The sequence below is a fragment of the Pristiophorus japonicus genome, chromosome 9 (assembly GCF_044704955.1).
Source record: "Pristiophorus japonicus isolate sPriJap1 chromosome 9, sPriJap1.hap1, whole genome shotgun sequence".
In the NCBI taxonomy this organism is placed as follows: Eukaryota; Metazoa; Chordata; class Chondrichthyes; family Pristiophoridae; genus Pristiophorus; species Pristiophorus japonicus.
This window is the reverse complement of record NC_091985.1, coordinates 100725459-100739866: the sequence shown is the minus strand read 5'-3', so window position 1 is coordinate 100739866 and position 14408 is coordinate 100725459. Positions and strand designations below refer to the sequence as shown.

At 42.7% G+C, this 14408-nt stretch overlaps 1 protein-coding gene across 8 annotated transcripts in view; it reads right to left on the bottom strand.

Moving 5' to 3' along the window:
• Nucleotides 1-14408, bottom strand: part of sanbr (SANT and BTB domain regulator of CSR) — a 163910-nt gene that overhangs the window by 75053 nt on the left and 74449 nt on the right. For 6 of the 8 annotated variants that reach the window (XM_070889628.1, XM_070889630.1, XM_070889635.1 and 3 more), the window contains 2 exons: nt 3717-3813; nt 558-590 (listed from right to left, as the gene is read on the bottom strand). In XM_070889628.1, the coding sequence (XP_070745729.1) occupies nt 558-590; nt 3717-3813 (130 nt within the window). The remainder of the gene's footprint in view (nt 1-557; nt 591-3716; nt 3814-14408) is intronic. The other 2 variants (XM_070889633.1, XM_070889634.1) reach the window with 1 other exon arrangement.

The following is a 14408-nucleotide window of genomic DNA, read 5'->3' as shown; positions in this document are numbered from 1 at the left end:
CTTGCTCCTCCATAACTCTGTAACCTTCTTAAGCTCTGCAATCCTCCAAGAACTGTGTTCCTCCAACTCGAGCCTCTTATCCATCCCAGATTTCCTTCACCTCTCCATTGGCAGCCATGCCTTCAGCTGTATAGACCCCAAGCTATGGAATTCTCTCTCTCAACCTCTTGCTCCTCCTTAATGACACTCTTCAAAGACTTTGACCAAGCTTTTGGTTACCTGTCCTAATGTCTCTTTCTTTGGCTCAGTATCATTTTGTTCCTCTGATGCCCCTTGGGATGCATGTTAGAATTTTGATTTACGCAACTTAAAATGGCGACACCTGATGTAGGAAATTGAAATATAACCTTTAAAGAGTTTAAATTTCCTGCAAGAAGAATGAGCATTTAATCTCGAGTCTTCAGAATTCACAAGTGATGGCAATGTTTACTTTTGAAGGCAATCCAACTTATCCTCGTTAACCAGATATTCATAAATCATTTCAACATTTAAACATTAACATACAATGTTACAAGAACAATTTTAGAATACTAAACAGCAATAATTATTTAACATACCAGCTGCAAACTCCAATTTTTCAAAAGTGAAAACTGCAAAAAGTAGTCAGAGAAAGAGTGTGAAACAAGCAAAAGAAAAAAATCAAAACAGGAAATATTACAGCAAAGCATCCATGACAAGCACACACTCAGCAAGAAAATAGTCAGAATTTATCTGCATTATAAATAATTTTACTGAGTTGTAATCAATCCATTCAAAAGATTTGTAAATAAACCTTTAATGAATATTAACAGCAAAAATTAAATTAGGGCTGAAAACATTTAAGCATGAAATATAGAAAAGTGATGACCAGTCTAGTTTGCTGCTAAATGTTTAAAAAATGTTATTCAGAACAGTAATTTTGAAATTAACACATTAACTGCTGTTGGAAGTATGGCAAGTTTAAGCCAATTTCTGGTCAATTTAATAATCAGGATCAACTGTAAACCAATCTTCCTTCGGTAAAGCATGGGATCACTCAAAAAGTGTTTGACCAGCTCGACTTCTGTTTCGTTCTCCCCTCACAGTATTTGTGGTGAAACGATCTCTAAGTGTTACTTTTATTCTCTTTTTAGGGGCGGGCCTGAACCTGGATATTGACAAGACCTTTTGACCTATAGAGGTTTCTCTAAAAAATTTAATATCCAATAAGACTTCTAGTTCTTTGTCTTGATTCTTGAAACAAAACCCGTCTCAAAGATGTCTTACGATTTTGGTCACGTCATTGTTTATACCTTTTCGAAGATGCTTTTTGTTGGAATTTCTTTGATGTCTCTCTGGGCTAGATTTTCCCCAAGCAGTTTTGTTAGCACACTGACCTCAAGCCCGCCGACTTTGCACACTGGAAACGGCGCCGGGAAAAACTCACCCCATCCTGGCCGCTGTGTACAGTTCCTGGAGTCCTGGCGTGGCGTCGATAGTGAAGTGGGGGGCGGAGTCAAACGCCCACACCGAAAACAGTGCTGGCACCTTTGCGCATGTGCAGTGGTGCCAGCCCCGATGTGCGCACAGGCGCAGTAGAGAGAGAAAATTTGGTACTCTGCCATTTTTAAAGAGCATCACAGCCCCGATGAAAAGCACAGCAGCTTCTCCGGTCGCTCGGCGGGCTCTCCCTCCTCTCCTCCTCTCCTCCTCTCCTCCTCTCCTCCTCTCCTCCTCTCCTCCTCTCCCCCCATCCCCCCACCCCCCCGCAATGAAAAGCACAGCAGCCTCTCTCTCGCTCTCTCGCCCGCCCCCGCGATAAAATGTGCAGATCCAGCAGCTGTAAGTTCTCCGGTCCACAAGCTCGCACTTCTCCGGTGCATCTTCCCTCCCCTATCCCAGGCCGAATGGCCTCACACACAGGCCGGCCCGCTGCCTTTCCCGGGCAGACTTTAAAGATAAGGTAGGATTTACCTTTTTTATTGAATTTTATTGGTTTGAGCTTTTCCTTGCTGCTTGGTTGTTGAGGTCCTCTCCAGTTCCCTTCCCTCCCTTATCCCTGCCCTAATGTCTGCTGAATGTGTGCTGCCTTTTCTTAACTGCCTGAAAGGTTTTTCAGAGTTGGCCACATATGCTGACCTAAGTGAATTTGGAGTAAGTTTTTGCTGGCCAAAGTGGCATAAATGGCCAAAACTGGCTTAAGTGTCTGGGAACGCCCCTTTTTGAAAAAAAAACTCCTAAAAAAAAATCGTACCTAACTGACTTACTCTGGAACAAATCTTTTGGGGAAAATGGCATTTTCTAACTTACGCCAGAAAAAAACAACTTACTCTTAAAAAAAAAATTGATGCAAATCATGGCCAATGTTAGGCCATCTGTCTCTATTCTCCTAGGTACAATCAATACAAAGCCTTATCCCTCTACTCTTTGAACCATGAGGCCCAAACCAGAAAACTACTTGCTATCTCTTTTACGACATAGCAAACTGCCTGTTTATGTTAATTCCTACAAACTTTCTTCGATTCTAAGCCTTTGCTATACAAATTGTCTTAAAAATACCTGAAGCCTTAACTTGAAAACCACAGATAATTAGTATTTCTAAGTATTCCCGCATTCTAAGGAGATACCTTGTCTCCAGTCCAAAACAACGATTTAAAACACAGCATTTGTATCAGTTTTATACATTTTTAGGCATCCCTGATTTTTAATACTGCTGTAAATAAAGCCTCTTGTATGGAGTGTTTACAGACATCTAATATTCTGAAATGTTTCCAAAGTGATGAATCTAAATCAAGTCACTGTCCATTACTATCTTCTGATTTACATTTAAACAATCAAAGCCAAAGAAGTTTTATTGCTTCGAGTACTAAGAATTAACAGCCAAAGCTTATTTCATAATTAAGAAAACTTTTAATCCTTAAGTGTCAAAAATGAGGTACAACACAAAATCTATTGTGTTCCTTTTGGTAAACTTTATTAAATTATATTTCAAACCAGAACAAGGCAAACTGGTAGATCCATAATTGAGACTGCCATAATCACAACCCAGAGGATCACGAGATTGATGCGCATCTCCCAACAGAATTGAACTGCTCTTATGGAAAAAGTTTCACTAATTCATAGCTGGCCACTATATTGGATATTAAGTTGTGAACTGCACTCATCTAGGGGACGTAAGAATTGCCAGGACCAACTAAGCACCAGAGATCAACGATTAACACGTTTTTATTGGTCTATTACTAATAAAAAACCAAAAAATATTGCTCAACCTACCACCCCCATTTATGCTGTCATATTAAAGATATGTTGGAGAATGTCTCTAATTAGTTATTCCTCCAACAGGTCCTCGAAGATTCTTGACCAGATATTCTAATTAGTAGGAATATCCTGGCCAACAGTCTGCCCTAAACTATCACAAACATATTATCTGGCCATTAATTTGATATTTGTTGCAACTTGCTGCCTGCAAATTGGCTGTCATGTTTACCTACGTAAAAGTCACTGCTTTTCAAAAGTAATCAATTAACTGTAAAGTGCTTTGGGAAATCCTGAACATGTGATACGATGCTATATAAATACAAGTTTCATTTTGAAGCAATAAACATTAACAAAAGGTGCCTGAAACACAGGTAGGAGTACAGATATTTTTCATTATAAAACAATCAGTAGAATACAACTCCACTTTTAAAATACCAATTTACCTGCCCCAACCACGCCCGCAATCAGGAAAGCCACTACTGAAAAGTGTAAATACTTACAGTTGTGACATCTCCGATTTTCTGTCCTCTCCGTGAATTGGGGTCAGCTAAGATTTCAAAATCAAGGTCCTTCTCTTCAGAATTATTGTTTGCATTACTGAATGAAATGAAAACTTAATGAGAGAAGCAAATTATATTTTTAAACATTAATTTAACGACTGACTAAATATTTAATTCCAAGAAAATGTATCCTCAAATGAAATTACTACAGGATGCTAACCCATTCTTTATTTTAATCTGATCTTTTTATTGGGGGCGGGGGGGGGGGGGGGGGAGGGTATTCAATGAATTGCAGAAAGTTTACCCTTTTGCGTAAGCAAATTTTAGCACACACAATACTACCAGGTCCACAGTTTCACACACACTTGAATGGAGCTCCACAGAAACTATCAAGGTCAAGTTCTAGTAATAAGTTATAGCTGTGTGTGGGGGAAGGGGTGGTGGTCAAATAACTGAGGGGAAAAGAGAGGGGGAAAAAGAAAAAAAGAACAAGTATACAGTGCGGAGGAAGATAAGCCATCCAGAAAAGGCCGAAGTGGGATCATACAAGGGCAGATGCACAAAGCTAAGCAACGAAGCACAGGCAATGGGGACTGCATGATCAACGATCGAGGATAAAGGAAGGATAGTACACCTGAGTGAATATCATAAAGTACTTGGAACACTTTCAACCAACTTAAATGTTCATAATCAGAATAGAAAAATGAGAAAGCACTTATACTAATTTTACAACACTTTGCTTATCTAAATTTACTCTGTCTATATTGTGTAAATCTTATGCTTGCATGTCTGACTTTCTGACTGTACATGACTTCCTGTTATCGTGCTTTGCCACTTTTGCGTCAACTTTTTTGCCATTATAAATTCCTATGTACACTTTATAGTGGGTTTTTAACCAATGTACTTGTCACAAATACTACACAATCAATATTTGCCTAGAGGAAATTGCAAGCTGTGTGTGTCAGTTATGTCGCCAAATTGATTTACTGTTTACAGTTAATGCAAGTGCAGCTAAATAAGATTCCAGGTACGTAAGCATATATATAGTAAGCGTTTAAAAGAAATAAAAAATATATATATACATACACACAATATGTATACACCTAGCATGTGTGTGTACTTCCTGTCGACCCCCACCCCAATCATCATCATAACTTCTTGTGTTATACTGTTATCATAGAATCAGGGCACGAGGTTACCATTCGACCCATCATGCCTGTGCGGTTCTTTGAAAGAGCTATCGAAGAAGTCCCACTCCCCGGCCCTTTCCACATTGCCCTGCAAAACTTTCCCCTTCAAGTATTTATCCAAGTCCCTTTTGAGAGTTATTATTGAATCTGCTTTCACCACCTTTTCAGGCAGTGCATTCTGGATCAGAACACTGCGTAAAAAAAAATTCTTCTCATCTTGCCTCTGGCTCTTTTGCCAAACACCTTAAATCTGTGTCCTCTGGTTACCAACCTTTCTACCATTGGAAATAGTTTCTCTCTATTTGCTCTATCAAAAATCTTTATGATTTTGAACACCTCTATCAAATCTCCCCTTAACCTTCTCTGCTCAGAGAATAACACCAAGCTTCTCTAGTCTCTACATGTAACTGAAATCCGCATCCCTGGTACCATTCTAGTAAATCCCCTCTGCATCCTCTCCAAGGCCTTAGCATCCTTTTCTAAAGTGTGGTGCCCAGAATTGGATACAATATTCCATCTGGGGCCTAATCAGTGACTTATAAAAGTTTAGCATAACGACCTTGCTTTTCTACTCTATTCCTCTATTAATAATACCAAGGATCCCATATGCTTTTTTAAACAGTCATCTCAACTGGTCCTGCCATCTTCAAAGATTTGTATACATACACCCCCAGGTCTCTCCGGTCCTGCAGCCTCTTTAAAATTGTACCATTTCGTTTAAATTGCCTCTCCTCTTTCTTCCTATCAAAATGCATTATTTCACACTTCTTTGCATTAAAATGCATCTGCCTTATATCCTGGCTTCACTACCAGGAAGATGTAATTACAATGTGACAAGTTTACGTTGCCAGATTCCATTATAAATATGGGCAAAGAATTTATAATGAGAATATAAATTAAGGATCAGACGCAGAACTTTTTGTGCCCTGGCTCAATTATATCCCACCCTCTAACTTTGTTTCACCTGAACATTATTCTTGGCTTTGATACCCCATTATGCAATGCTTTAGGAGATCAACCAGTTATCTATTATATACTAAAAACAGTGCATGGTTGCGACACTTCAATGGTATTGCACCTATAGGTGGTACTATGAGCACAAAGTTACATGATAATATAATACAAGAGCCAGGCAACGCAAAAATAAGTAAGCCACCCTTGGAATCACATGAAGAGAAGGCAAAATTTGTCAGAAAGGCTTTTTAAAAAACCCCCACAAGATCATAGACTTGGAAAAATCAATGAAAAATTCAACTAAGGATGCATATGGCCCGCACAAAGATGGTACTCTGATCTTATTTAATAACAGAACTAGCAATTGGATTTCCAGTAAAGAACTCATGGTAAGCAAGATCTCCATCTCCAACACTAGCCAGATCTGTCGCACCAGACCAGCAATATGAACAATTTTGCACTCCCATGCAAAGAAAACATAAAACAGCTGCGTGACGAATACTGATCCCACGACTCAGCAACAGCCCCCAGCTGTCCATAATGCAACTCAAGATGCATCCAACCCAGCTGAGAAAAAAAGTATTTCTCCTGCTCCCATGCTGGAACAAAAATTGCATACTGACCTTGCCAGTTAAATGAAGAAATCCTCACCAGCCCACGTGCTGAGACAGCATTCAACATCAGAAACCATTGTACCACAGTGGAGGCAAAATCACCCACCATAATCTTCAAAGCCTACTGCTGCTGATTGAAAAAGACTCAAACGCCCGCCCTTAATTCCTCCCCCCCACCTCACCATCCTTTTCTGTCTCCTTCCTTCTGCCACCTCTTTCCCTTCCCTCATTTCCAGCCCCCATCCCCCTCTTTCCCCTTCTTGATTCAACAACTCGTCCACCCTCTAACACTGCTTGTCCTGAAAAGGTGACAGAAACAGAATAAGAGACACTTCCACCACTGCATTGAGCGAAAGACATCGTTAAATCTGCAAATAAATAATAAACAGGTAATAAGAGGAGGGGTGTGGCTGATTAGGGACCAAATAGGAGACCAACGCATGGCTGAGGTATTAAATAAGTACTTTGCATTTATCTTCACCAAGTAAGATGTTGCTGCCAAAGTCATAATGAAAGAGGAGGTAGGTGAGATACGGGATGATAAAAATTTATAAAGAGGAGATACTAGACAGGCTGGCTGTATTTAAAGCAGATAAGTCACCAGGACCAGATGGGATGCATCCTAGGATGCTAAGGGAAGTGAAGGTGGAAATAACGGAGGTACTGGCCATAATTTTCCAATCCTCCTTAGATAGGGGGGGTGGTGCCAGAGGACTGGAGAATTGCAAATGTTACACCCTTATTCAAAAAAGGGTGCAAGGATAAACCCAGCAACTACAGGCCAGTCTGTTTATCCTCAGGAGAGGGGAAGCTTTTAGAAAGAATAATTCGGGACAAAATTAACAGTCATTTGGACAAGTGTGGATTAATTAAGGAAAGCCAGCATGGATTCGTCAAGGGCAAATTGTCTTTAACTAACTTGATTGAGTTTTTTGATGAGGTGACAGAGAGGGTTAATGAGGGCAGTGCGATTGATGTGGTGTACATGGATTTCCAAAAGATGTTTGATAAAGTGCAATATGATAGTCTTGCCAGCAAAGTTGAAGCCCATGGAATAAAAGGGACAGTGGCAGTCTAGATACGAAATTGATTAAGTGACAGAAATCAGAGAGTCGTGGTGAACAGTTGATTTTCAGACTGGAGGAAGATATACAGTGGTGTTCCCCAGGGGTCGATATTGGGACCATTGCTTTTCTTGATAATATATTAATGACTTGGATGTACAGGGCACAATTTCAAAATCTGCAGATGACACAAAACTTGGAAGAACAGTGAACAGTGAGGAGTACAGTGATAGACTGCAAGAGGACATAAACAGGCTGGTGAAATGGGCAGACACGTGGGCCCCAAGTTTCCACATGATTTGCTCCTGATTTTTAGGAGCAACTGGTGTAGAACGGAGTATCTTAGAAATCGGAATTCTCGACATTTAGTTTGCTCCAGTTCTAGTCAGTTAGAACAGTTTCACTTTGGAACAGAATTTTTTTTTCCAAAAGGGGGCGTGTCCGGCCACTTACGCCTGATTTCAAAGTTTCGTGAGTGAAAACTTACTCCAAACTAACTTAGAATGGAGTAAGTGAAGATTTTTGTACGCTCGAAAAAACCTTGGCTACACTTTAGAAAATCAGGCGTAGGTTACAAATTAGGCGTAGGGAACGAGGTGGGGGGGGGGGGGAAGGGAAGTCATTAAATTCTACAATCAATCCTTAGTTATACTTATACAAATATTATACAAATAAATCCAACCTGAATAAAAATTTATAAGCAAAGAAAAGATTAAATAAACCATGTTCCTACCTGTGTGAAAGTGCTTCAGGCAGGCCTTTCATGTTGGAGACAGGCAGCGGTGTGGCATCAGTGACTCGACGGCAGCGGCAGCAAGCTTCGAGCTGAGCTGCAGTGCTTGAGGCAGGCCTTCATTCTCTTCGTGGCTGGCCGCGAAGAAGCAGCACTGGACGGACCCGAGGCCATTCGGCCATGAGATATCAGCGGCATCAGTGGCTGGCCGGCAGCCGAAGAATCAGCGGACCGATGTGAGGCCATTCGGCCATGAGATATCAGCGGCGTCAGTGGCTGGCCGGCAGCCGAAGAATCAACGCAGGACACACGCAGCTCATTAAGGTTCTTGAGGCCATTCGGCCACGCTTTAGGGGCGGCGTCAGTGGCTGGCCGGTAGCCAAAGAATCAGCAGCGGACGGACGTGCGGCCATTCGGCCATAGGATATCAGCGCCGTCAGTGGCTGGCCGGCAGCCAAAGATACAACAGCAGCCTTCTAGCTGTGAGGGGGACTGAGGCCATTTGGACAGGGAGAGGCAGCCACATCGACAGTTTTATATTTAAATTTGCAGAATGGGTGCTGCATTGTCAACACTACGTATTATTGCAAAGTTGAATTGGCACTCTTATTTCTCCAAACACACAGTCCTTAATTTGCATGCACCAATGCAGCACCGGTTCTGCAAGTTTAGCAGTGAAAAGCTGAACTCACTGATTTCAGCAGGTGATTTATTCAGCAGTGCTGCTAAAAGCACTCCCTCACACAGAGAAATATCAAAAAAAATTAAATTATAAGCCTTTGCAGGGGTCCAAGAAACAAATCTTCACTTTTTCTGCAGTATTTTTAAAAATGGCCGAGTGCCAATGTTTGTGTGAGACTGCGCGTGCAGGGTTGCCGGCACCACGAAGGCTAATTTAAATTGTTCCCGCCCCCTGCTACTTAGAAAATCGGCGTGAGTGTTAGGCTCCGCCCCCTGCTGCGAAGAGCGCGCCGCGCCAAGCAGACATCGAGCTGAATATCGGACTTTTTTTTTTAGGCGCAGTTTTCGGCGCGAAAAACAGGCGCCCAGCTCGGAGGTGCGCCGTTTTCGCCGTGGCATGAAACTTGGGGCCGTGGAGAGGCAATATAAACTAAAGGCTACAATTCTAAAGGGGGTGCAGGAACAGAGGGACCTGGGGGTATATGTGCACAAATTGTTGAAGGCAGCAGGGCAGGTTGATAAAGCAGTTAAAAAAGTATATGAGATCCTGGGCTTCATAAATAGAGACATAGAGTACGAAAGCAAGGACGTTATGATGAATCTTTATAAAAACACTGGTTCGGCCTCAACTGGAGTATTGTGTCCAATTCTGGGCACTCCACTTTATGAAGAATGTGAAGGCCTTAGAGAGGGTGCAGAAAAGATTTATAACAATGTTTCCAGGGATGAGGGACTTCAGTTATGTGGATAGACTAGAGAAGCTGGGGTTGGTCTCCTTAGAGCAGAGAAGGTGGAGAGGAGATTTGATAGAGATGTTCAAAATCATGAGGGGTCTAGACAGAGTAGATGGAGAGAAACTGTTCCCATTGGTAGAAGGGTCGAAAACAAGAGGACACAGATTGAAGGTGATTGGCAGAAGAACCAAAGGTGACATGAGGAAAAAAAATTTACGCACCGAGTGGTTAGGATCTGGAATGCATTGCCCGAGTGGAGGCAGATTAAATCGTGGATTTCAAAAGGGAATTGGATAAGTACCTGAAGGAAAACATTTTGCAGGGCTATGGGAAAAGGGCGGGTGATTGGAACTAGCTGAAGTGCTCTGGCAGAAAGCCGGCACGGGCTCGACGGGCCGAATTGCCACCTTCAGTGCTGTAACCAGTCTATGATTCTATGAAATAAATCATGCAACTGTGGAGCTCCTAATCAGACCCTGAAGCACATCACTGAGTACTGCCCTCAGAGGAATTTTGCAGACAGCCTACGAGATATCCTTGCTGTTATACAAGATATACAGCTTTGACAGAGTCAGCATGGATTTATGAAGAGGAAATCATGTTTGACAAATTTGCTGGAATTCTTTGAGGATGTAACGAACAGGGTGGATAAAGGGGAACCAGTGGATGTTGTGTATTTGGACTTCCAGAAGGCATTTGACAAGGTGCCTCATAAAAAGTTACTGCACAAGGTAAAAGTTCACAGTGTTGGGGGTAATATATTAGCATGGATAGAGGATTGGCTAACTAACAGAGAACAGAGTCGGGATAAATGGTTCATTCTCTGGTTGGCAATCAGTAACTAGGGGTGCCATAGGGATCAGTGCTGGGACCCCAACTATTTACAATCTATATTAATGACATGGAAGAAGGGACCGAGTGTAATGTAGCCAAGTTTGCTGACGATACAAAGATGGGAGGAAAAGCAATGGGTGAGGAGGACACAAAAAATTTGCAAAAGGACATAGACAGGTTAAGTGAGTGGGCAAAAATTTGGCAGATGGAGTATAATGTTGGAAAGTGTGAGGTTATGCACTTTGGCAGAAAAAAAATCAAAGAGCAAGTTATTATTTAAATGGAGAAAAATTGCAAAGTGCTGCAGTACAGCAGGACCTGGGGGTACTTGTGCATGAAACACAAAAGATTGGTATGCAGGTACAGCAAGTGATCAGGAAGGTCAATGGAATCTTGACCTTTATTGCAAAGGGGATGGAGTATAAAAGCAGGGAAGTCTTGCTACAGTTATACAGGGTCTTGGTGAGGCCACACCTGGAATACTGCGTGCAGTTTTGGTTTCCATATTTACGAAAGGATATACTTGCTTTGGAGGCAGTTCAGAGAAGGTTCACGAGGTCGATTCCAGAAATGAGAGGGTTGACTTATGAGGAAAGGTTGAGTAGGTTGGGCCTCTACTCATTGGAATTCAGAAGAATGAGAGATGATCTTATTGAAACGTATAAGATTATGAAGGGACTTGACAAGGTGGATGCAGAGAGAATGTTTCCACTGATAGGGGAGACTGCAACTAGGGGGCACAATCTTAGAATAAGGGGCCGCCCATTTAAAACTGAGATGAGGAGGAATTTCTTCTCCCAGAGGGTTGTAAATCTGTGGAATTCATTGCCTCAGAGTGCTGTGGAAGCTGGGACATTGAATGGATTTAAGACAGAGATAGACAGTTTCTTAACTGATAAGGGAATAAGGGGTTATGGGGAGCGGGCAGGGAAGTGGACCCAAGTCCATGATTGGATCAGCTACGATCATATTAAATGGCGGAGCAGGCTCGAGGGGTCGTATGGCCTTCTCCTGCTCCTATTTCTGATGTTCTTATATATGTTCTCATACTGAAAGCAAAGATAACCTAGTTCCCTTTCTCTTACCGCCAAAGAAAATCTCATCCTTACCTCCACCTCCAGAGGTCAAAGTGGACTTCCCACCCCCACTGATCTGGGCCATCATCACGGAGCACAAACATGACATTCTCTTTTTCCTCCACGAAGAACAAATTCCTGCAACCTGCTAAGTTGAATTTTGCCTCCCCAGTTTTTTTTTGGTTTATTCCTGCCTCATGCACGGTAACTTCCCCCCGCCGCCCCCCACTCACACCATCCAGGAAGAAGCAAATTGTTCCCCACCTGCTGAGAAGCAACTTGTGTCTCTTCCAGCTCTTCACCCAGATGTAACAGTATTAGCCCCTCCCCGCCACCATCCTTAGCTGACAACTTATCCTTTGTCGCGTTATCCCCCACACCACAGAGATGGGCGCGGGGCTACTCCCTTGTATTGAGGAGCAAGTTTCCCCAACTTAGTGCTATCCAACCCTGCCCTTTGTCCCCCATTGCCTTCTTGTCCTCATCCAACCATCTCCCCTCATTATCCCCCCATTTTATTTCTCCTACTTATATGAAGAAACATGCAACATTTCATTATTATTGCACCTGTGGGTGACACTGGGAGGGTCTTGTTATGTCACTCATGAAGTAAAGTGGAGCACAACATAACATGACTGTCAATCAACTGATGGTACAACCTTGTCTCTGTGGTAGCACTCTCGTCTCTGAGTCAGTAGCTCGTGGGTTCAAGTCCCATAATCTAGACGAGCACTTCATTGCAGTACTGTAGGATAAGACATTAAACCAAGGCCCATCTACCCTTTTAGGTGGATGTAATAGATCCCACAACACTATTCAAAGATGAGCACAGGGATTCGCCCCATGTCCTGGCCAACATTTATCCCTCAACCATCACCTAAATACGGATGTCCTGGATTATTTAATTGCTGTTTGTGGGACTTTGTTGTGCACAAATTGGCTGCTGCATTTCATATATTACCACAGTGACTACATTTCATTTTCTGTAAAGAGCTTTGGGATGTCCTGAAGTTGTGAAAGGCACTATATAAATGCAAGTTCTTTTTGTTTTCTTCAATCTCTATTGGAACTGTGGTGGCAGTACCCAATAATCACTGCACCAATGCAGAGATCTTGGTATAACAAAACGTGTATTTATATAGCGCCTTTAATGTAGTGAAATGTCCGAAGGCGCTTCACAGGAGTATTACCAGAATAAGTAGAAGTGAACGCAGATGACCAAAAGCTTGGTCAAAGAAGTAGATTTTAAGGAGTGTCTTGAAGGAGGAAAGAGAGGCGGAGAGAGCTTGGGACCGAGGCAACAGAAGGCACGGCCAACAATGGTTGAGTGATTATAATCAGGGATGCTCAAGAGGGCAGAATTAGAGGAGCGCAGACATCTTGGGGGGGTGGGGGGTGGGGGGGGGGGGGGGGAGGGTTGTGGGGCTGGAAGAGATTAGAGAGATAGGGAGGGGCGAGGCCATGGAGAGATTTGAAAATAAGCATGAGAATTTTGAAATAGAGGCATTGCTTAACCGGAAGCCAATGTAGGTCAGCGAGCACAGGGGTAATGAGTGAGCAGGACTTCATACGAGTTAGGACACGAGCAGCTGAGTTTTGGATCACCACTAGATTTACGTAAGGTAGAAGGTGGGAGGCCAGCCACGAGTGCATTGGGATAGTCAAGGCATGGATGAGGGTTTCAGCAGCGGATGAGCTGAGGCAAGGGCGGAAATGGGCAAAATTACTGAGGTGGAAATAGGCGGTCTTAGTTGTGCTGCAGATATATGGTCAAAAGCTCATTTCAGGGTCAAATATGACACCAAGGTTGCGAATAGTCTGGTTCAGCCTCAGACAGAAATTGGGGAGAGGGATGGAGTTAGTGTCTAGGGAACAGAGTTTGTGGCGGGAACCGAAAACAATGGCTTTGGTCTTCCCAATATTCAATTTAAGAAAATTTCTGCTCATCCAAAACTGGATGTCGGACAAGCAGTCTGACAATTTAGAGACCGTGGAGAGGTCGAGAGAAATGGTAGTGAGGTAGAGCTGCGTGTCATCAGCATACATGTGAAAACTGACACTGTGTTTCTGGATGATGTTACCAAGGGACAACATGCAGATGAGAAATAGGAGGGGGCCAAGGATCGATCTTCGGTAAAGAAAGGTAATTTTACTGTTACTTCCTCCCCAGTACTGCTGTCCAATCAGCCTATAAAATATATTTATCAAGCACAAACTTACTTAATTTTTCTGTTTGCTGCAGCTGAATAATAGCTGTGCTGCACTTTAGCATGATTGCTGCTTTTTGGCCCAATGGCTCTTCTACCCCTCACTGAGCAACATTCTGTAGATGGGGCCATGCACACTTCAACCAGACAGCCACCAATACAGCATTCTGTGGATGTGCTCCCACTTTCGCTAAATTTTGTGAATGGAATCTCCCAACTGAGCAGCATTGCATTGTATTGGATCTCCCCTCAATGGAATCATTTTTGTTGTTGACAGAAACTTCCCTATCCCATCCCCTCTCCGATATCCTTCCTCATGCTTCTCCTTTTCTCCCCCTCTTTTTGCCCCCCATCTGCTTAATCACCCTCTCTTTTCTCTCCTTCCCACCTTAGTCCAGTTACCACCTGGCCCTCTAACCCTGTTCGACCATCCGATTGAATTTGGTCTCGGCACCTGTGTGCAACGCCACAGATGACTTACCAACATATTATAAATCTTACATCTGCACGCACTGTTCTATTACAAATTCCCATGTCCATCTTTCTAATGGAAACTGCCTATGTAAACTTAGCATACTGTATAATTAGACCCTCCTGGCATCAGT